The sequence below is a fragment of the Mobula birostris genome, chromosome 3 (assembly GCF_030028105.1).
Source record: "Mobula birostris isolate sMobBir1 chromosome 3, sMobBir1.hap1, whole genome shotgun sequence".
NCBI lineage: Eukaryota > Metazoa > Chordata > Chondrichthyes > Myliobatiformes > Myliobatidae > Mobula > Mobula birostris.
The window spans coordinates 93876475-93900788 of NC_092372.1; the positions used below are offsets into that span (position 1 = coordinate 93876475).

Genomic DNA, 24314 nt, shown 5'->3' on the forward strand with positions numbered 1-24314 from the left:
TGGTTGTGTCATCCTGCCCTTAGAATACCTCCTCTTTGGGATATCTATCCTGCGTTTCCCGAATTGCTCTCAGAACTTCCAGCAATTGCTGCTTTGCTGAGCTAAGTAGTTATGGCGCCCAATGGCAACTCCTTTGCTGGCATCTTTGAAAACAGCCCTATTTCCATCTTTAATATCTCTATTTTACCCTTTCAGGGTTTTTTTGAAGACCCTGACCTGGAGTTACACGCTGACTACAGTTCTTTATGGGAATGGGACCCGCTCTCGGGGTTCCACAATTGGCCGCTATTTGGCATGCCAAGGTCTTGGCCTAAGATTTCGGCACAGTTTCAGAAGCCTAGGATCTCTAGTAACTGGAGATGGGCGGATCAAAGATTGGTGTTACCACAGGAGACCCATGTGTCTTTGGGGAAGTTGGAACATCTGCTGTGTGCCTGGGGACCCGGGATCCTTGTGATTTCCAGGCACAGAGCTCGAAAAAAGCGATGTAATGGACTTTTAACATCGTAATCCAGTGAGTTGTTTATTATGTCTCCCTGCTTGCTGGAAAATGGAACGCAGTCACCTCTTTCTCCTTTATTAGGAGAGAGAGAGCCTGCAGCATGTCGAATTATCGGGTGAACAATGTAGTCTTTGGGGTAACTGCAAGTCTGTGTCTTTGCTATTGCTTTGCTCCCACTTGAGTGCTGGTAGCGGGTGCGCTTTGTTTTTGCCGGTAGGGGAAGGGGGGATTGTTGCTCGCTGCCACTTACGCGCGGGTGGGGGAAGCTGAGGGGACTTTGGGGCTCTAACACTTAACTGTCATTCATGCTTTGGGGCACTCCTCTGTTTTCGTAGATGGTTGCGAAGAAAAAAAGCATTTCAGGATGTGTATTGTATACATTTCTTTGACATTACTTGAACCTTTGATTCCTGCTAGTGTTCCCTTCCAACTACCTTTGGCCAGATCCTTTTTCATGCCTCTGCAATTCCCTTTACTTCACTGTAATATTGATACATCTGACTTCAGCTTCTCCCTCTTAAATTGCAGGGTGAATTCTATCGTATTATGATCACTTGTCCCTCAGGGTTCCTTCACCTTAAACTCTCTAATCAGTTCCGGTTCATTGCACGACAGTTAATCCAGAATAAATTATCCCCTAATGGGCTCAACCATGAGCTGCTCTAAAAAGCCATCCTGTAAGCATTCTGCAAATTCCTCCTCTTGGAATCCAGCATCAACCTGATTTTCCCAATCTACCTTCATATTGAAATCCTAATGACTATCATAAAATTGTCCTTTTGATATGCATTTTCTATCTCCTGTTGCAATTTGTAGCTCAGCAAAGATCCTTGCAGATCATCATCTCACAGGTCACAGACCTTCAGTCAGAACAGCCCTCCACCACTAATCTCTGTCCTTTATGGCCAAATCAGTTTTGAATTTAATCTACCAGGTCTCCCTGGATCCCACATGCCTTAATCCTCTAGATTAGTCTACCATAAAGGGCCACTGTCACAAGTTTACTAAAGTTCTCATGTACAATATCCATTGCCCTACCCTCAATCATCTTGGTTACCTCTTCAAAAAAATTAAGTTTGTAAGAAATGACTGCCACTTCATGAAGCTACTTTCCTGCTAAATATATGCTTCTCCAGAGGTGATGATATTCTGTCCTTAAGAAATTTTCCAAGAATTTCCCTTCTAGTGATGCAAGGCTCAATGATTTTTAATTTCCTGGTTTGTCTTTATTGTCTTCTTTTACAGAAGAATTACACTGGCTGTTCTCCAGTCCTCTAGGCATGGCCTGTAGCTAAAGAGGATACAAAGATCTCTGCCGTGAGGCTGTTGTTGGCCCTCAGGAACAGGTTCCATTAGGCCATGGAGACTTACTCATCTCAAGGTTCGTTAACAGGCACAACATCTCCTCTTCAAAATCAACATGTTCTAGAATACTCCTCCCTGACCTCACTGCTCTCCATTTCCTTCTTCATGATGAATACAAAAGTACTTGGTTTGTACCTCTCCCACTCCCTCTGGCTCCAGGCATGAAATCTCTCCTTTGTCCTTGAATGGTCCTACCCTTTCCTTAGAAATCTCTTTAATCCTACTTGCCAAGGATATTCATGGCCCGTTTTAGCCCTCATCATTTCTTGTGCACCTGTTTCCTTTCTATTCTTCAAGGGCTCTGCCCAACTTCAGCTTTTTCATGGACTGACATGTCGGAATGAGAATGGATATTGGAATTAAAATGCTTGGCCACTGGGAAGTTCTGCTTTTGGCAGATGGAGTGGAGGAGCTTGACAAAGCAGTCCCCCGATTTATGATGGGTCTCACCAGTGTAGAGGAAGCTGCATCGGCAGCACCGGACACAATAGATGACCCTAGCAGATTCGCAGCTGGAGCGCTGCCTCACCTGGAAGTACTGTTTGGGGCCCTGAGTGGAGGCGAAGGAGGAGGTGAATGGGCAGGTGTAGCACTGAGGCTGTTTGCAGGGATAAGTGCCGGGAGGGAGATCAGTGGGGAGGGATAAATGGACAAGAGAATCATGGAGAGAGCAATTCCTGCAGAATACTGTTATAAAAGGTCTTTCCTCAATTTAACACTCCAATATTCTCCATGCAACCCCCACCCCCTAGACAAATTTCAGTCTCATCTCTATCCGTAACTATCTGAAAACACTGAATGTTTTCACCAAATTCCGATCACCTAGCCAGCTTGATTTCCCCAATATAAGGTCTAGTTGAAAATAGCTTTAAAATCAGAGAATTGGGAAACTTATGGAAACATGATCACATAAAAGTCAGCTAGGAAAGACTGTGAGCTTGAAGAAAGATTCTGTCTATGCCTGAAAGGCTCCATAATATTCTGCCCATTTAAAAAGTAGCAATAAAAATAACCATGGCTATCTTGCAGTCTTGTAGTTAAAGGTGAGAGATAAGAAAAGGTAGAGGCAGTAAATAAACATTGAAGATATAGTATCTGCAGTATAAAGAAAGGAACCAGGAGTTCATTCATGGTAAAGAAATTAAGGTAGGTAATGTCACAATATACCAAAATAAACCTGAAATCTCCTCAATTTGGTAATCTGTATTCCACGGTTCAAAAAGAAATAGTTACAGTTAATGGATAAATTAATAATAATCATCTAAAGTTTCTTAAATTCTAGAATAGACTATAGATGCAAGGTAGCAAATGTATCATGTCTTTTTAAGAAAGGATAAGACAAAACAGTAAACATTTGTTAGCCCGACATCATTGTCAAAAAAAGATGCTGCAATCAATCAGAGAATGAAATGAAATACAGAAATTCATACGATGATTAGACTGAGTCAACGAGATCTTCTGAAGAGAAAAATCAGATTCAACAAAACTATTACTGTCATTGGTGACAGCACCATAGATGATGAGGCAAACAGCACTGTAATATTTGACATACATATTACTCACATTTTTTATCTGTGCTGGTGCAATTGGAACAGACATGCGAACTTGCGGATTCAGTACAACAGTCTTGGCTGGTTAAGAAAAAAAAAGTATTGCAAGACAAAATAGAAAATTTATTCTTAAGTATTTTAGAATCTTGTATAGATACTCCTCTACATCAATTGAAAAACTGATCCATATTAAAAAAGTTAACAATCACAGGTAATAGACAAGAGGCTTTGAATGCTTGAAAAAACATTCTTCCAAAAATGCTAGGATGTTATAGAAACAAATTTAAAGTACAAAAACTATATTCCTAACTGCATTAAAAATTATCAAATATTTCAAAAACTCTAAGTTTATAGATTAGATGAGATAATCTATTCAGCGTTACAACATCCACTTACCATACAAATTACAAACCCTCTTGGTATCAAATGCCACTCAAATGAACCAAGACCTTGCCCTTTCTATACTTTCTTCCCATCTTAATCTACTTTTACATCCTCTAGAATAATGTTTATTATTTCCTTATATATTCCTTGAGACTTTCTAATACACATACTGCAGAACAGCCAAAAGATAATACTTTTCAAAACTGTTATCTGGAAACTTGCAGAGAGTGTAAGGAGAGAGCATGGTGATCAATGAAAAGGACTGATAGCTTCAGAGGATACAGATAGGGCATATAGAAAATAAAAGCTACTCTATGTTTAAGAAAAATGTTTCAACTTAACCAGGAATGAATAAAATTTTAAACCCTTCAAGAAGGTTGGATCTAGCTTACTGTATATATTTAAAACTATTTTCCTGTAGGAACAATGTGTGCTCCTTTGTCTTAAATTGGACTACCAATCCCAGTAAAAAAAAAGTGTATTTCATGTAAATCAGGAAGATATTGTTCATAATTTTCTGTTGCTTCATAAGCAGCACTATTTCAGCATCTTGCCAAAGGACTCAGTACTGGAGTACATTTTAGAGTATAATTCTGCCTCAGCATGTCATCAGATTGCGAAATACTCTGGCAGAAGTAGTGGAAGCTGAATCTATTATTGCTTTTAAGAGTCATATTACGGTACTATTCATGATTTTTTTTAAGTACAGGAAAATGGAATGTTGGACGGCTCTCCCAGACGTGGGCCAAAAGCTTCTCTTTGACACTGTGGTTTAAGATAGTAAAAGCTAATGAAAGTAAAGCAACCTGAAACTAACACATACTCTGCTGCATCCTGCCCACACATCCTGACCCACAAATCCTATTCAAGCATAGTAAATTGCTTCTGCACAAACCTCAACTACACAAGTTCTGAGGCAGTTTCTCTTTAAATACCTTTTTCCAAACCTGCCCTTAAATCTCCTTATGTGGGTTGTTATCAATTTTTTTTGTAACAACACTCCAGTTAAATAAAATTCAAAAAGTCATTGCATCAGTAAAGGGATTATGCTCATTTCTGATTACTTCAGGCACTTTATTTACACTGATATCTTGAAGAACTCAAAGAGAAATTATAGTATTTGTGCTTAACAGCCAGTCTATATACAGTACTAATTTAATGCCCAGCACCTATTCTAGTTATGCTACATAATTAAGTGACTACTGGATATTCAGCAGCATACCAAATAAAGTGTTTAGAGGTTGTGTCAAATGTTAGTTGGCACAGCAGGGCATTGTAATTGCCCTGAGGTACATTGCATTACTCAGAATTGCTATTACCTTGTTCTTTGTATAGTTTGTAGTTTATGTGGGCACTTTCCTCTCTGTTTATTTCTCCATCTTAAAGTTGAATAATCCCAGTATAATCAAAAACAAACAAACAAGCAAAAAAAAAATCATTTGGGCTTGGTCCTCAAACCCAGTAACTTAAATACAACAGAAAAGATAACCAAAAGCATAAGCTGAAAAAAAAACAAATGGAACTTTTTTTATTCTTATACAGATCATAAAACTGCCAAAATTTAAATTGCAAATTCAGAACCAGTTATTTACATTTATATACAAAACTATCCAGACAATGGGGGAACATTAAAAATATATAACTGAGCCAAAGACATTTGTAGACTATCAAAACCAGGCCTAAAGGGGAGTCTGGAGAAGGAAATCCATTGTATCGATACTGATGCACATAAGGCCAAACAGCAACAAAGGCTGATGACTTCAAGGCTGAAGGAAATTGAAGAATAGGATGGGTACAATATTAAAGTACAAAAATGCAAAATTTAAATTGCAATTATTAGTGACCAGAAGGCAATACAAGTCAGGAAGGATGGAATTAAGGTTGAGCACAATCTATTAAGAGTTAGGTGACAAACTTTTTGGGTGAGGCTGGGAAGGGAATGAAATAAAATCAACAAAAAATAAGAGAATGAGAACAAAAGAATTCCCCCATTACTGACCGTTTTAATTGCTGGTGATTCAAGTGATTGATGGCAAACTGTGATGGATCTTTGAGAGTCAAATTGAGATCAAAATGGGAAAGACAAAGATTGTCATCACTCTAGTATAGCATGTAGATAGACCATAGCAAAACATGTCTGGAGTTTGTATCAGTTTCCCAGTATTGCAGAAATATCAACTTAGGAGCAGCATATTTGACCTGCTGAATCGAAGCCAGGTCTATCTAAAAGCAAACCATTCACTACTCCTGAGAGAAAACTGCACATTAGATATGTAGTTTCAGAACAGGATAGTAATACAGCAATCTCAAGGTTGGTTGAGGTGATGCTGCAAGTTGCTAGAATATGAATGAAAATGGACTATGTCTGACGATAATGTAGATGTTGCTACTAAGGGCAGACATATCCACAAAGAGCAGATGTAAAAGACAATGACTGGTGTTCAAAATAAGTCAAGCAGCTTTCCCAATGAAAAGGCCAGGAAGGAACAGTGATGAAAATGGATTACAGCTGTACCAAAAATGTACAGGGTTAATGGATGGACAATGATCACAGTGGTTATTCACTGCAATTTGAATTGAAACCATCTGAGGACTATGGCAGGACTGAAAAGTGACATAAGCCTCAAACAGCAAGTTCTCAAAAAAAGGGACAGATTTAACAAGTGTTATGGACTCAAGAGTTTAAGAAAGGAAGTGCAGTGCTAATTTAGAAGTTAGAAGGTTAAGATGAGCATAAACACAACAGTTGAGGAAAGAAAGATAAAAAATGTCTTAGAATAACATTTGCATTGAGGCTTCAATAAAAAGGCAGATGAAAACTACAATTGTGAAAGAGGCCAGTGAAAAAAGCTGGGGTGTAAAGTTTCTCACATTTGCGAATACTCACAACTCCGAATAGAAATGTTTGTTTTTTAAAACAATTATAGTGGTTTACAACATACCTAAGATTTTCCTAATTAGTCAAATGTCTCTATAAATAACTCTAGGCCCAAAGTCAGGCAGATAATATTAACTGTGTCCCTTCTCTCAGGTACTACTTCTATCACTCCATAATACTGCGGTAATAATAGTGAATTATTCTCACTGAGTACCAAAAATCATACTTCACTTAAGCTGAAAATTTCTGAAAACTTACATGTTGATAAATTTATTACAAATTCAGACACATATCAACAATAAAACTTCATAGAATGCCAAATATTTTGCACAACAGAGGAAAGCAAAATTTCTCATGCTTCCAAATTATATACAAAACTTCAATACCTTTTATTCTGCTTCAATGAACTTGAGAATATGAACAAAATGTAAATACTGGTTTTCAGAAAATGCACAAGTATTTTTAAATAAAAAGATCATCGTAGGCCAAATCAAACCTAAAGCATTACAGCTCAGCAAGTGTGCTCACAGAAAATATTTATTGATCCTCATCTGGAACTAATAAAAATTTATTGTATTTTGTAGAATTAGCATTAACCTCTCAGCTTTGTTACAGTTAAGAGATTTTGGACAGAAAGTTATACCATTCAATATTGACACCAATTCTTCAAGCTTCAAAATATACTTCAGAAATATTTTCATTTTGATCTATCAAACGTATGATTTAGAAACAATTACAAAATAACATCCTCTTGAAGCAAACCTTGTGATAAAGGCTGTGTGTTGGTGCTGGAAGTGGAGCTGACTGCTTGTGAGGAGCCACTAGCCGTTGTTGCAGTAACTAGCCGTACATAATGAAACTTGCTGCCTGGTACTTGAATTGGGTGAACATTGGGTGGTGTTGCCAAAGGGATGATGGTCTTGAACTGGGTATTCATTGGTCCCATAGATAGCGTCTGGACTGTAGGTTTCACTGCCTGCTCAGGAAGTAATAACAAAGAGACAGCAGGCTTTACTAAACAGAAACTCCAAACTTACAAAACATTAAGTGCAAGCTAATAACACGAGCTTTTGAAAAAAGTTGAGCAAAATCATGCAAATGTGCAAGTAAAACTTTCAATTCTAGCTTATTTTATACATTGCTTCACGTTAACGGTGAAAATTATTTTTAAGTTTGGTCATATTGTTTCTCTTTCATAGAGCTCTTTGATAAATTGGTAAATTGGTTTATTATTGTCACATACCAAGTTAGAGTGAAAAACTTGACCTGCATACCATTCATATGGATCAATTCATTACAAAGTGCATTGAGGTAGTACAAGGTAAAACAATAACCAAGTAAAGCTTTATAGTTACAGAAAAAGTGCAGTGCAGGTAGAGAATGAGGTGCAAGATCATTACAAGGTAGATTTTGTGATGTTAAGAATCCATTGTATTGTACCAGGGAACTGTTCATTAGTCTTATAACGGCTGTTCTCAATTATGGGAGTACGTGCTTTCAGGCTTCTGAATCCTCTGCCCAAAGGGAAGAAAAGGGGGAGAAGACAGAATGTTCGGAGTGGGTAGGGTCTTCAATTATCTTGGCTGCTTTTCCAAGGCAGTAAAAAGAATAGACAGAGTCAGTAGCTGGTTTCTGTGATGTGCTAAGTTGTATCCACAATTCTCTGCAGTTTCTTATGGTCAGTGGCAGAGCAGTTTGCATATCATGCTGTCATGCATCTGGAAGGATGCTTTCTGTGAAACAGCTACAAAAATTGGTGAGGGTCAAAGAGGACATGCCAAATTTCTTTAGCTACCCAAGGAACTGGAGGTGCTAGTGAGCTTTCTTGGCCATGGCACTTAAGGTGGTTCAACCACAAATAGGGTATTGGTGATATTCAACTGCTAGGAATTAAAAGCTCTTAACCCTCTTGATCTCAGCACCATTGATATAAACAGGAGCATGTGCACCAGCCAATACATTGCTCTTGTTTTGCTGACAGAGGGAAAGGTTGTTTTATGACACCATGTCACCAGGCTCTCTATTTCCTTCGGGTACTTCAATTCATTGTAATTTGAGATACAACCCAAAATAGGGGTATCTTTATTGGCACAGCTAGAGCAGAACCTGACCAGCCAGTCATGAGAATACAGAGAGTAGAGTAATACCGTAATACGGATACATCCGATTTAGCTTCTCCCCCTCAAACTGCAGGGTGAATTCTATCATATTATGATCACTGCCTCCTACAAATTCCTTCATCTTAAGCTCCCTAATCAAATCTGATTTACACAACACAAAATCCAGAATTGCTTTCTCCCTGGTAGGGTCGAGCTGCTCTAAAAAGTCATATCATCGGCATTTGACAAATTCCTTCTCCTGGGATCCAGCACCAACTTAATTTTCCCAATTGATCTGCATACTGAAATCTTCCCATGATTATCGTAACATTGCCATTTTTATATGCCTTTTCATCTCCCATTGGAATCTGTACCCACATCCTGCTTATTGTTTGAAGGCCTCTATATCACTTTCATTAAGGTAAATTTCTCAATTCTACCTACTAGGCTTCTACATCTTCAGATCCTACGTTACTTCTTTCTAAGGACTTTATTTCTTTTTTTTAACCAACAAATCCACACCACCCCCTCTGCCCATCCTTTTGCAACATTGTGCATCCTTGGATTTTCAGTTCCCAGCTGTGATCTTTGAACCCCAACTCTGTAATGCACACAATGTTATATCTGTCAATTTCTAACTGCACTACAAGTTCACCTACCCTGTTTCACATAATGGGTGCATTCAAATATAACACTTTCAGCCTAGATGCTTTGGTGGCAGAATATAACTAGCAGGATGGTTAAAGATGAAGAGAGTGGTTGTCACGTATTTCCAAAAGGCATTCAACAAGATGCCACATAAAGGTATAACACAGTATAAGACTCACGCCATTAGGGTTGCATATCAACAAATATAGAGGACTGGCTAGCTAAATGAAAATTGGGATACATGGATCAGTTTCATCTTGGAGTATTCTTTGCAGGATGAGATCAGGAATTAGCACTGAGGCTTCATTTACCTACAATCCAGGTCAATGACTTAGATGAAGGGGCCAATTTATATTCCCTGGTAATAAAAAGATAACAAAATAAACATAGTAAGGTCACAATATGCAAAAGGAGATATACTGTAAGTAAATGAGCAAAACCTTTAGTGATGGACTATTACGTAGAGAAATGCAAGGTGATCCGCTTTATCGGGAATATAATGCACATGGAAAGAGACAACAGATGTGACATAAGAAGTCATCTGATAATTCTTGATTGAAAACAAAATTAGCATGCAGACAGCGACTAATCAGGAAGACAACTGAAACAGTGGCCTTTTAGCACAAACTGGATGGAGTACATCAGTAATGAAGGCTTGATGCAATTGTACAAGAATATATCTGGAGTAGCGCATGAAGCGTGTGTCATTCACAAATGTACTTGTATTTGACTCAGTTCAAAGAAGGGTCATTTGGTTATTCCTGGTATGAAGGGCTAGTCTTATCAAGAACCATTCTGATTCAGCAAATTGTCAAGTCAAGTGAAGGTTATTGTCATTTAACTATATACATGTATGTAATGTATACAGAAGTGAAACACTTCTTCAAACCAGGGTGTAAAGCACATAAACACACAACACACAATAACTTATGAAGGAAAGGATAAAATCTACAGATGAATCACACACAAATAACAAACTGAAGTGGATTAATATTAAATACTGTAAGATATGGAACAGGTTAGCCAGTGACAGCTGGAATACGATGTGGCTGGGAGTTCAGAAGTCTAATGGGCTGGGGGAAGACATAGTTCCTCATCCTGACCATTCTTGTTTTTATGCATCAGTCTCTTGCCTGATGATGGAAACTCATACAGGATGATGGATGAATGGGTGGGATTCTTAATAACACCAAGGGCCCTGTGTACGCAGCCCTCCTGATAAATCTCCCTGATGGATGGCAGGGAGACCACTATGATCCTCTTAGCTGTTCTCAAAGTCCTTGGTAGGGACTTCAGGTCCTCTGCAGGGAAATACTAGCTGAACTTCAGAAAAATGACAAGAAATAGCATTCTTTCGCGGGGGTCTGGCAGGTACATGATTGGGTAAATGGATAGCTTATGATAACAGCTATCTATTTATCCAATCTAAACTGCTGTGATCTTGTAAAACTTATAAACCTGTACACATTATAAGCGCAAACAACAGGAATTCTGCAGATGCTGGAAATTCAAGCAACACACATAAAAGTTGCTGGTGAACGCAGCAGGCCAGGCAGCATCTCTAGGAAGAGGTGCAGTCGATGTTTCAGGCCGAGTCCTGACGAAGGGTCTCGGCCTGAAACATCGACTGCACCTCTTCCTAGAGATGCTGCCTGGCCTGCTGCATTCACCAGCAACTTTTATGTGTGTTGCTCACATTATAAGCTCTTGCTGCTCTTGTCACAACCACTGAGACTCACAGAGTCTAACCTTTCACTGCAGCTGAAATCCCACATCCATGGAATGATTCCATGGTGCAGTATAGAAACAGGCCATTCAGCCCATCGCAAACATATTGCCCATCATGCCTACCTATACCACCTGCATTCATTCTACCCCCCTCTTTACCATGCTCATTCAAATAGCTATCAACGTGCCTTTTAAATGTAGTTACTATCCTTGCATTCACCGCCACCTTTGGCAGCTCATTCCAGATACCAACTATGTGTTAAAATATACCCTTCAGATTAACTTTCTATGCCTCTCAATCAGATATAACTCTATTGTACCCAGCCTCCTTCAGTCCAAGGGAAACAGACTTGGCCTTTCCAATCTCTTCTGATAACTCAAGCCCACAAAAACCAGGCAACATCCTTATAAGTATTTTCTGCACACATTACATATAAACTTGTAGCAATGATTGATGGAGGAAGTCTATAGGGGATTCTCCACCATACAGGATGAAGAACTTGGGAGAGAAATAAAGAGGTTTCATGACATCATTATTCCATTATAAATGCAAATACAGAAATTCATTATAAGTAGTTATTATGGCAATGGGATTTTATTCTCAATATACAGGCTATGGACAGAAGCAAGATTACAAAAAATACACTAAAAAGCTAAATTTATTTAAAGCCAATTCTCTAAATAGCTAATGCTCAGTAATATTTTTTCTTGGCTCCAAGTGAAAAATATAAAAAGGCTGTTTTGCTTTAGATTGGAGTGCAGGAACTATGAATTAGCCCTATCATATATTCAACTCCCAAATCGCTTCACCAAATAAATTGCTAAATTACAAGGAAGGCAACAGACTAGAGCAAGCCACAGAACAATTGTACTTTCAACTGAGTGTGCAATGATGCAAAGTAGCATGCCTGAATGTATGTACAAATGCCTTCAGGAAAAAAGGTAGTTGAGGTTAAACTGAAAATTTTCTTCACAGTTTCAACGTAGTTGCATGATCAAGAGTTTATTTGTGAGGTATATAGAACTCCGTTGCTTACTCTTTCCCTACTGTATCATACAGACTTTATTCGGTGAGCTATCCAGATTTTGCCCAGACTATCCAATAAAGGCAATTAACATAAAGACAGATATATCCTATATGAAAAATAAACACGATTACAATTACAGTTCAAAGTAAATTTATTATTGAAGTACATATATGTCATCATATACAATGCTGAGATTCACTTTCTTGCAGGCATACTCAATAAATCTACTGAATAATAACCATAACAGGATCAGTGAAAGACTGCACCAACTTGGGCATTCAAACAGTGTGCAACAGTCAACAAACTGTACAAATACAAAAAATAAATAAATAAAAGCACTGAGAACATGAGATGAAGAGTCCTTGAAAGTGACTCCATTGGTTGTGGGAACATTTCAATGATGGGGTGAGTTAGGTTGAGTAAAGTCACACCCTTTGGTTCAAGAGCCTGATGGTTGAGGGGTATAACTGTTCCTGAACATGGTGGTGAGAGCCCTGAGGCTCCTGTACCTTCTTCCAGATGGCAGCAGCAAGAACAGAGCATGCCCTAGGTGGTGGGTGTCCCTGATGATGGATGCTGTTTCCCTGCGACAGCATTCTGTGTAGATGTGCTCAACAGTGGGGAGGGCTTTACCTGTGATGGAATTAGCCCTATCCACTACGTTTTGTAGGACTTTCTGTTCAAGGGCATTGGTGTTTCCATACCAGGCAACAATACAGCCAGTCAATATACCCTCCACTACACATCTAAAGAAGTTTGTCAATTTTAGATATCATGCTGAACGTTCACAAACTCCAAAGGAAGTAGAGGCGCTGCCATGCTTTCTTCATAAATGCAATTACATGCTGGGCCCAAGACAGGTCCTTCAAAACAATAACACCCAGGAACAAAGTTACTGACCCTCTGCACATCAGACTCTCCAATGAGGACTGGCTCATAGATCTCTGGTTTCCTTCTCAAGAAGTTAATAATCAGCTCCTTGGTCTTGCTGACATTAAGTCAGAGGTAGTTGTTAGGGCACCATTCAGCCAGATTTTCAATCTTCCTCCTATATGCTGATTTGTCACCACCTTTGATACAGCCTATGACAGTGGTGCCATCAGCTAACTTGAGTACAACACTGGAGCTGCACTTAGTCATAACTGTAAGGCGAGTGGAGCAGTGAGCTAAGCACCCAGCCTTGTGGTGCACCTGTGCTGATGGAGATTGTGGAAGAGATCCTGTTGCCAATCCCAACTGACTGGGGTATGCAAATGAGGAAATCCAGGAACCAATAGCACAAGGAAGTATTGAGGCCAAGATCTTGAAATTTATTGATTAATTTTGAGGAGATGCTGCTATGCTGTAGTCGATAAAGAGCATCCTGATATATGGATCTTTGCTTTCCAGATGTTCCAAGGTTGAGTGAAGATCCTATGAGATGGCCCTGCTGTGGACCTGTTGCCCTGGTGGGCAAGTTGGAGTGGATCTAAGTCTCTTCTCAGGCAGGAGTTAATATGTTTCATCACCAATCTCTCAAAACAGTTCATCACTGTGGATGTAAGTGCTACTGGACGATAGTCATTGAGGCAGGTCACCATATTCTTCTTGGAACTGGTATAATTGAAGCTGCCTGAAGCAGGTGGGTACCTCAGTCTGCCGAAGGGACAGGCTAAAGATCTCAGTGAACCTTCCAACTAGTTGATCAGTGCAGGTCTTTAGCCTTTTGTGGGTTCACCCTCCTGAAGGCTGTTCGTACATCAGCCTCAAGACACTGGAATCACAGGATCATCAGGGACTGAGGGAGTTTTGTGATGGTTCCTCCATGTTTCGATGGAAAGAAGCAAGCATAGAAGGCATTGACCTCATCTGGAAGCGAAACCTTGCTGTCAGCTATGACACTAGATTTAGTTTTATAAGGGGTTATAGTATTGAAGCCATACCACAACTGTCAACTTAAGTTTAATCTGAAATTGCCACTTTGCCCGTAAGATGGCTTTCCAGAAGTCATACCTCCACCTCTTGTAACATTCTTGGTCCTCAGATTTGAATGCCTCTGCTCTGGTTCCCAGTAGATTGCAGATCTCATCATTCATCTAGGGCTTCTGATTGGGGAGGACCCCACGTGATTTTGTGAGGACATACTGATATACAACTGTTCTAATGAAGTCCGTGACAATCATGGTGTAAATTTATTCGGATTCATAGGTGAGTCTTTTAACACAGACCACTGACTCAAAGCAATTCCGTAGCTGCTCCTCTACGCCCCGCAGCCATCTCTTTGTTGTGCTAATCTCTGGAGCTTTGCTCTTTAGCCTCTGCCTGTGTGCAGGTACAAGAAGGTCAGCCAAGTGATCTGATTTATCAACATTCAGTTTGGGGATGGAACAGTAAGCTATCCTTATCTTAGTATAACGGTGGTTTAGTGTGTAGTGTGTTTGGACCTCTGGTGCTACAAGTTATAAGCTGATGATAATTGGGCAGGGTTTTCTTCAAACAAGTCTGGTTGAAGTCCCCCAACTTTGATTTGAAATGCGAAGGGATGGACTGTTTCTTGTCTGGAGATGGCATCATGCAATAAGTATCTCAAGCGCTTGATTAGTCGGCTGCTAGTGATACGTAAACTGCAATCAGGATCATGGAGAGTTCCCTAGGTAAATAAAATGGATGACATTTGACCGCAAGGTGTTCATGGTCGGGGCAACACCAATTTGACAAAACTGCCACATCAGAGCACCACCAAGAGTTTATCTTCTGCCTTTTCCGAATCAGCAGGTTGGTCCATATGGAGAATCAAGAAGCCTTCAGGTTTGACATCTGTATCTGCCATGCTGAGAGAAAGCCAAGTCTCAGTCAGACATACACTGGTGCTAAAAAGTTTGTGAACCCTGTAGATATTTCTCAATTTCTGCATAAACATTACTAAAATGTGATCAGACCTCATGCAAGTCCTAAAACAAGATAAAGAGGAGCCAATTAAATAAATAACACAAAAACATTATACTTGTTCATTTATTTATTGAGAAAAATGACCCAATATTACATGCATTTTTTGGATAAAGTATGTTAACCTCTGGAGAAATGCCTTCTACAAAAGCTATTTGAGTCAGGTGTTCAAATCAATGAGATGAGATTGGAGATGTGGGTTGTAGAGGTGCCCTGCCCTATAAAAAAGACAAACAGAGTCAAGTTACTGACAGTCTGCTCTTCTCAAGAAAGATCTGCTTATGTGCTCTATGCCTTGATCTAAACAACTTTCAGAGGACCTTAGAAGAAGAATTGTAGAGATGCATGAAGCTGGAAAAGGCTACAAAAGCATTTCTAAACACCTGAGTGTTCAGCAGTCTATAGTAAGATAAATTGTCTACAAATGGGGGTAATTCAGTACTATTGCTACTCTCCCTAGGAGTGGGCATCCTGCAAAGATCACAACGTGCATTGCTGAAGGAGGTGAAAAAGAACCCAAGGGTAACAGCAAAAGACCTGTAGAAATCTCTAGAACTTCCTGAAGTCTCTGTTCATGTCTCCACTATAAGCAAACCACTGAACAAGAATGGTGTTCATGGAAGGACACATGGAGGAAACCACTGCTCTCCAAAAAAACCATTGCTACACGTCTCAAGTTTGCAAAAGACCACTTGGATGTTCTACAACACTTCTGGGACAATGTTCTATGGACAAATGAGACAAAAGTTGAACTTTTTATTAGAAAAGCACATTGTTATGGTTGGAGGAAAAAAGGCACTGCACACCAACACTAAAACCTCATCCCAACTGTGGAGCATGGTAGAAGGAACATCATGGATGGGGGCTGCTTTGCTGCCTCAGGACCTGGATAGCTTGCAATCGTTGAGGAAACAATGAATTCAAAATTGAATCAAGACATTTTACAGGAGAATGTCAGGGTAGCAGTCCATCATCTGAAGCTTAATAGAAGTTGGATAATGCAACAAGACAATGATCCGAAAGACAAGAGTAAATCAATATCAGAATGGTTCAAAAACAAGAAAATTTGTGTTTTGGAGTGGCCTAGTCAAAGTCCTGACCCTAATCCTATAGAAAAGTTACAAAGGACCTGAAGCAAGCAGTTCATGCAAGGAACCCACCAACATCCCAGTGCTGAGGCAGTTTTGTAAGCAGAAATGGCCTAAAATTTCTCCAAGCTGGTGTGCAGGACTGATTAAATTATCGGAAACGTTTGGTTGAAGTTATTGCTGTACAAGGGTTTCATACCAGTTACTGAAAGCAAAGGTTCACATACTTTTTCCACAAATACATGTAATATTGGATCAATTTTCTCAATAAATAAATGAACAAGTGTGTTTTTTGTGTTATTTTTAAAAAATTGGCTTCTCTTTATCTAGTTTTAGGACTTGCGTGAAGATCTGATCACATGTTAGGTCATACTTATACAGGAAAAGAGAAAATTCTACAGGGTTCACAAACCTTCTAGCACCACTGTAGAATACAACAGTCTCTCATTTCCCTTTGGTAAAGCAATTTTGTTCTCAGGTCCTCAATTTCATTTTCCGGTATCTGCACATTTGCTAACAAGATGCTGGGTAGAGGGGGCCTCATCCCTCTGTGTTTCAGCCTGACTTGGAGTCCCCCCCTCCTTCCTTGGCGAAGAACCTTCGTCTGCTTAAGGGGGTCATATTTGCCAGGTCTACCAAGATCTGCAGACGATTGTGAAATCTGTAGGTCATTAAGTTGATCTAAAAGTACGTTGCTTAGAGGGAAATTACATGCTGCAGACTGGAATAAGAGTAATTCAAAAGAGGTATATTTAAAATTATATTTAGAAATATTGCCCACAGCCCACAGATGTCGCCATGGTTTACCGCACTATCGTGATGTCACAGCTGGGCCCAACAACTAAGCATCCAGTTTTGGTTCTGTATATACTCTACATCCTTTGTTTAATTATCTCACCCTCATTATTTCAGCTTTCCCTTCTCCTGTATTCGTTTTTAACTCTTTCCTATGCATTTAATTTCCCAAATTCACTGAACCCCCAGGCTGGAAGTACAACTGGTAGCACCAACAACATTGCTCAGACTAGTAACTAATTTAATTTGCATTATTGACCATTGTAGCACAAACCATCACATTGATGTTTAATGGGGAAAGAGCACTGGAGGATGTTTGGTTATCTGATTGCTCCAGCTGCTATTGTTTCATAATCTGTTAAGAAGCTCTGATACTTAGCAATACAACACAAATTCCTTGTTTAAGTTTCTTGTGTTAACAACAATGTTTTGTTTGCTGGCACAGGAAAATAAGATACATTTGTGAACAAGGTTCCTTTAATGAAATGGTTAAGTACTGTAAAGTGCTCAGATAAAATATAGAATATATTTATATCCATAAAGTAAAATTGTTGGATCTTTAAATCATCCAATTTAATCATCATTAAATAGTCACAGTCTTAAACCAGAAGTGATTTCAGGACTTAGGATTAAATTCAGCACTCCAGCAATGAATGTCCCACTTCTTTTGACCTTGTGTTCTTTCACTTGTATTCCAAACTTCTGAGAATGAGAATGAAAATAATTCCACAACTTTGTTTCCTGAGAAGTTCCTTATTATAGACTTTATTCTTGCAAAGTTCCGCTACTCAAGGGCCGAGTATACCACTCACTAATTTCTAATCAGATATTAAAAACCAACAATAATTATTATCCTCTTGCATTCTTCATGTGTTTACAAAATGAGCTACATGTGAACATGCCACAACACACAACCTGAAAACTTTTTCCTTCAATCAGAAGTCTTGAATCAATAGCAACAAATTGATTGTTTTATGACAAAACAATAATGATAGTAACTTAAGGAGGCTTGCATTTCCCAGATCAGTCTGAATGTCCACTTGTGAAATTATTGTTAATAAGCACTGAATTTCCTCCTCTGGCCCCTCCATCAGCTTTTCTGCAGCTGCATCAATCTATTAACAAATGCTTTGGGTTGCATCTTGCTCAATAGTGAATCTCAAAAATCCAGAATGTAGTGACAGATATGCAGGTCCAACATTTGTCAACTCAATCTGCTGCTGAACTACTTGCGGAGACCAACCTGGCGGAAGATTTCCCAGTATCCATACTGATGGAGGTAAAAGGAACCTTTTTGACCTTATGGAGAATCAACCATTTCTAGACCAAGACTAATGTGTTTGAACACCTAAAGTGCTTCAGAACTGATATATTTTGAAAAGACAAGTAATGATGTCCACTGTACACCAATAATATCTCAACTTCAGCAAATGAGAAGCAAATCACCATTCATACTTTTGATACTAAATTGTACTCAATTACATTAAATTACATGGAGCATGGTCTATTCCCTTTAAAAACTGGATTAAGGCTGGTCAGATACACTTCACAAAGGACAAAAGAAAATCACAATGTAGGCAAAACACATTCAAGTTCAGGCCCCAAGAGAGGTGGGGGGGGGCGGTGGGAAGCACATTGACTGCTATTTACTGCCCTTTCAATCTGTTTTTAAAGAGGAGGGGATTAATGGGAACAGTAAGTATTAACACAACCACACAAGGTTTCAAAGATTAAACTTTTCAAAATTATTCCTCCAAGTTCCCATGTACCCCTGTAAATAGAGAGAGGAATCAAACCTTATTTGGGGACTTCAGTGGAGAGATGGCTATCTTGTTGGATGTCTGCTGTGCTGCAGAAATGAGACTGGCTCCACTAACAGCTTCAGAAACTGTAATGGCATTTGGGGCAGTTCCAACTGCATTCTGAGGAAGAACTTTACCTGCAAAATAACCAAACATCAGATATAAATATACTTAATTATTTACATACTCCAGAACTAAGTTCACAAAATAAATCTATAAATTGTAATAGAACAACCTGTTATAATGTTCTTGTTGTGAATGGGTTTGGCAATGATGACTTTTGTGATAATTGGTGCTGCAGCAGAAGTGGATGTACATTTCTTTGCGATCTGCAACGTACAGAAACATATGTAAAGAGAAAAGGTAACACGATTTTTAAGAAGGCCTTACTTGTTGGTTTGCTGTCCCTACATAGGTATGACATAAAGAGATATCTATACTGCAGAATATTTTGATTAGTAGCCCCACATTTTTTGGGTTACCATCTCTTTGACCCCCAGACGATAACCCCAATGCCTCCCTCTCTCTTTCTTGCAAATTACATAAAAACTGTAACGAATTTTGATTTATGGTGCACAATGACAGAAAATAAGAACTGCAAGTTCAATGCAGTGACAAATGATTGCAAAAATTATTCAATTTAAACTTGCAAATAAAATTATTTCTTTAATTATAGTAAAAATGATTTTCATCAATAATTTTAAGAGTGTACATTAGTAGTCCAACTATTCACTACTTTGATGCTTTTTCACTTTTCAATGAAATGGACGCAGTGATGTCAGCTTATTAACAGCAGGCTGAACGTCACCCAGAAGGAATCCCCACGTTCAGTAATTTGCAGTCTGTTTTGTTGTATTGAAAGGAACTGAGCGACAGCACTAAGACCATGCCCCACTATATAATGTTGGAAAGGCAGTAAAGAACATTTTGACATTTTCCAGTGCAGGATAGCATTCAGAGATTACTTTCTGCAACCAAAAGCCTTGATATGATTTTTTGAACATCCGCTTCAGCTCGAAGTCATTTTCTAGCAAGATTTGTTCTTCCATCCTTCCGGTTAATTCCTCATTACAAGTGTTCAGGAATGGAGTTATTACCCAATCTGCAATTTGGTTTGAGAGAAGATCCTGAAATTTCTTTGATGTGCCTTTATGCAGTCACCCAGGTGGGCACAGAATACTTGAAGATCATCATCTGATATTCTTTCTCAGAGGCTTGGAAATTGGAAAAGGTCACGATGGCTAATGATGCACTTAAATACAGTTGATTCGGACAGAGATATGGAGACGACTGATTTAACTTTGATAAGGTTCACATCATTTCCTTGCGATTGAAGATTGATTTCATTAAACTTTGCAAATAATACTGACAAATAAGCAATATCATGCCTAATCTAACACCCTTCCCTTGGACAACATCGGTGTCGTGGAGAGGGAAGACTTGCAGCGTGGGCAACTGCTGGTCTTCCATACAACCTTGCCCAGGCCTGCGCCCTGGAAACCTTCCAAGGTGCAAATCCATAGTCTCATGAGACTAACTGCCTATATATCATGCCTAATATTCCGGAGTTGATTACTGAAGTGCACAAAAGCATTTCATGCAGTTTCCTTTTGAGAGCCATCTGACTTCTGTGTGCAACAGTAAGTGTTCAAACTGGTCATCATTTTCTATACAAAGCTCTCGAAATAGTCGAGGATGGAGAACATGATCTTGATTTTATCTATCACTGTGCTAACAGTATTTAATGATTTGTGCAGCGATCATTTAGGTTTTTAGTAGCAAGATTTTGTCTGTGAATTACACGGTGAATGATAAATACGTTTGCTACAGCTTTTTTCATGGAAGTAGTTCAAAGATTGTTTAATGTTGTCATTTCTAGATCCAATACAGCACCCAAAAAAATCACAGAAGATAAAGAACACAATAATTTAAAAAACACAGTAAATATAAATGCATAAGATAGCTTATATCCATAGGTTAATTGTATGTCCATAAAGTGATGCCAGGTTGTACACAAGGTGATTGACATGAAACAATAGAACAGTGGTAGTTGAGGAATGAAAGGGGTGGATTACGGGGTGAAGGTGTTGATTAGCCTTACTGCTTGGGGAAAGTAACTGTTTGAGACCGGTGCTTCTAGCAGGGATGCTATGTAGCCTCCCCACTGATGGGACTAATTAAACAGCCCATGAGCAGTGTGGGCAGGATCCTTGATGATGTTACAGGCCCTTTTCCAGCACCTTTCAGTACATAATATGTCTTTTATGACAGGTAGCCTGGTGCCAGTGATGTAGCTTATTAGGATGCTCCCTTCAGCCTCCTCAGAAAGTAGAGGCATTGGTAAGCTTTCATGACTATAGAATATGTTCTGGGGTGATAACCCCAAAGTGGTGTCCTGTCATCGACGGTGCTTTATTTGTTACACAAGCAAGAATGTTGATGAGTAAAATGTCCTCTTCGAAAAATTGCTCAGCAACCTGAAATATTGACTCCCCCTTCATATCTGTTTCTAGTCCCCTTGAAAATAACAATTCTTGAACCATGCTTTTTCATCTTTACTGAAGTGAGCATAATCAAGATGTAAAAATTTGTTGCCTGGCAAAGTTGACTCATCCAACTGCAGATCAAATTCTGTTGTCCTAAGTTTGTTGCACAATGTGTCTTCTTGGATATTTCATTTATTCATCTTTTAAAGGAACTGCTTTATTTGCTCTTGCAACATATACGAAACCGCACTCAGAACCGCTCTTACTACTGGTAGAATCAGTTTTTCTCCAATTGAATGTGGTTTTCCAGATTTGGCAATGAAAAGTTGTATGAAGCATGCAAACAGTCACTGTTTTATTGTGAAGTGCTGGCAAAATGCTTAGGAGTGTTTTCCATTTCTGAAAATAAGCCAAGTTCTTGATTGCTTTATTGGAGTGTATTCTCTTCAAATGTTCAAGAAGCTTGGATGGTTTCATTGCCTCATTTGAAAAAAAAAACTTCACACAATATACACATAGGCTGCTGTTGGTTGCTTGGTGCTGGTATAAATCCTTATTTCTGATCAACACGTACAAAATGCTACAGTAATTGAGTAGGCCAGGTAGCATCTATAGAAAAGAGTAAACAGTCGATGTTTTGGGCATAGATACTTTATCAGGACCACATTTCTGATACTCTGTACCATACTGTCTACACTTCTTTTTTGTTTAGTCTGCTGCTGTCATTTTCACCATGGATTAACAGCCACAGTCAATTGCCCATTGTTTAAGCCCAACCTCAAGCGCTGCAGTCAATAAAGGGGAAAGTTATGCTGTCATCGTAGCTGAAGAAAAATGCAAGTCCCTGCCTGAAGGAATGTAAAGTAGGCCAGCCGATATCCTAGTTGGGCCGTGGGCAAGGGAAATGCAGTCAAGACCGTTCAAGGAAGATTCTGAACTTTACCCCCAATGAACACCACACCCTAATTCACAGGAATTGCGTCACTGCGTGATTAGAGTAGGGGAATCGTAGTAGGTAACACTGTAGTAAGGTACAGGTGTCCCCCGCTTTTCGAACGTTCGCTTTACGAAACCTTACTGTTACGAAAGACCTACATTAGTACCCTGTTTTCGCTAACAGGTGTTTTCACTGTTACAAAAAAATCAGCGCGCGATAAAAGGCAGCGCGCCACGCGCCCCTAGCAGCCGCTCTCCCCCAGATTCGGAACTGCATCCTCGCCGGCATTGCTTAAACACGTGTCTGTGAGCAGCCGTTTGCAAGATGAGTTCTATGGTATCGGAAAAGCCTGAAAGAGCTCGTAAGGGTGTTACACTTAGTGTAAAACTAGACATAATTAAGCGTTTCGATCATGGTGAACGAAGTAAGGACAACGTGAGTTTCACTTGTGGAAGCTGACGAAGATGATGTTGAAGAGGTTTTGGCATCGCATGACCAAGAACTGATAGATGAAGAGCTGATGCAATTGGAAGAGGAAAGGATAACAATTGAAACTGAATGAGTAATGATACAGTACGACTTTAATTTTGAAAGGGTACGTCGGTTTAGGGGATATTTGCAGGATGGTTTGAGTGCTTACAAAGAACTGTGTGATCTAAAAATGCGCGAGGCTCAGCAGTCAAGCAAGCCTTCCACATCAGCCACAACAGACGACGAACCTCGACCTTCGACATCAAGGCAGGCAGTCATAGGAGAAGATGAGCTGCCTGCTCTAATGGAAACAGATGATGAGATAACACCCCAGTGTCCCACCACCCCAACACCCAGGCCGCGGACAGATACCAATTCACAGAGAATGCAGCAGTAGCCAGGAGACACACAGCACATCTTTAAGAAAAAAGCCAAAATAAACATGCTAATTAATTAGGTGCCGCCCAACACATAATTGTCAACCAAGATCAGAGGTGATGCAATCAGCACTGATCTGGGCTGACAATTGCGTGCCGGGTGGCACCTAATTAATTAGCATATTTATTTTGGCTATTTTCTTAAAGATGTGCTGGATGCGTCCCGGCTACTGCTGTACCACTGCATGCTTCGCAGCAATGTATCGCTTGACGGCCTGGAGGGTGGGGGCCACTGCACCACCCAAACTCCAACAAGTCTAACACACCATCATCAGTGTGCTCTGCGCTTTCCCAATTCCGGTAACTGATACTACACTGTACATACATTATTTCACTTTATATCGTCTGTGTATTTTTGTGTTATTTGGTATGATTTGGCAGCTTCATAGCTTAAAGGTTACTGGAGAGCGCTTGCGCCGTGCTTTTGCCAACGGCACTTGCGTGAGATTTTCGCTACAGAGAACAGTTCAGGAAAAGTATTTCTACTTTATATAAGCTGTGTATTTATCATATCATTCCTGCATTTACTATATGTTACTGTTATTTTAGGTTTTATGAGCCGAACCACACCGCATCCAATTTCTCATCCAGGCAGTGTACGATGTGCTTCCAAGCCCATCAAACCTGCACACATGGGGCAAGGCAGAGTCATCTGCGTGCCCACTGTGCTCCAAGCGAGGAACCCTGGAGCACATCCTCAGCGGCTGTGCAAGGGCACTTGGTGAGGGACGGTACAGGTGGAGGCATGATCAGGTCCTGAAGACCATCGCTGAAGCCATCAGTGCAGGAGTTGAGTGGGTGAAGCGGTCCCGACCCTCCAAGCAGACCATTGCCTTTGTCAGAGCTGGGGAGCAGCCAATACCCGCCAAAAGAACATCTGCAGGCATTCTGACCTCTGCAAGGGACTGGCAGGTGTTGGCAGACCTCGAAGGGCAGCTGAAGTTCCCCAACCACATCACAGCCACCACCCTGCGACCAGACATTGTCCTAGTGTCTGAGTCTACTAAGCAAGTAGTGCTGCTGGAGCTGACAGTTCCATGGGAAGATAGCTTGGAGGAGGCCTTTGAAAGGAAGCTCTCCAAGTACGCAGGACTGGTCAGCAATTGTCAGCAGGCTGGATGGAGAGCGAGGTGTCTCCCAGTGGAGGTTGGTTGTAGGGGATTCGTAGCCCGTTCCTTAGTTAGAGCCTTC

General features: G+C 39.9%; 1 protein-coding gene across 5 annotated transcripts in view; it reads right to left on the bottom strand.

The window, feature by feature from the left end:
* Nucleotides 1–24314, bottom strand: part of lin54 (lin-54 DREAM MuvB core complex component) — an 86247-nt gene that overhangs the window by 33354 nt on the left and 28579 nt on the right. For 4 of the 5 annotated variants that reach the window (XM_072253047.1, XM_072253048.1, XM_072253049.1 and 1 more), the window contains 5 exons: nt 19028–19121; nt 18787–18929; nt 7442–7655; nt 5121–5180; nt 3431–3498 (listed from right to left, as the gene is read on the bottom strand). In XM_072253047.1, the coding sequence (XP_072109148.1) occupies nt 3431–3498; nt 5121–5180; nt 7442–7655; nt 18787–18929; nt 19028–19121 (579 nt within the window). The remainder of the gene's footprint in view (nt 1–3430; nt 3499–5120; nt 5181–7441; nt 7656–18786; nt 18930–19027; nt 19122–24314) is intronic. The other variant, XM_072253052.1, reaches the window with a different exon arrangement.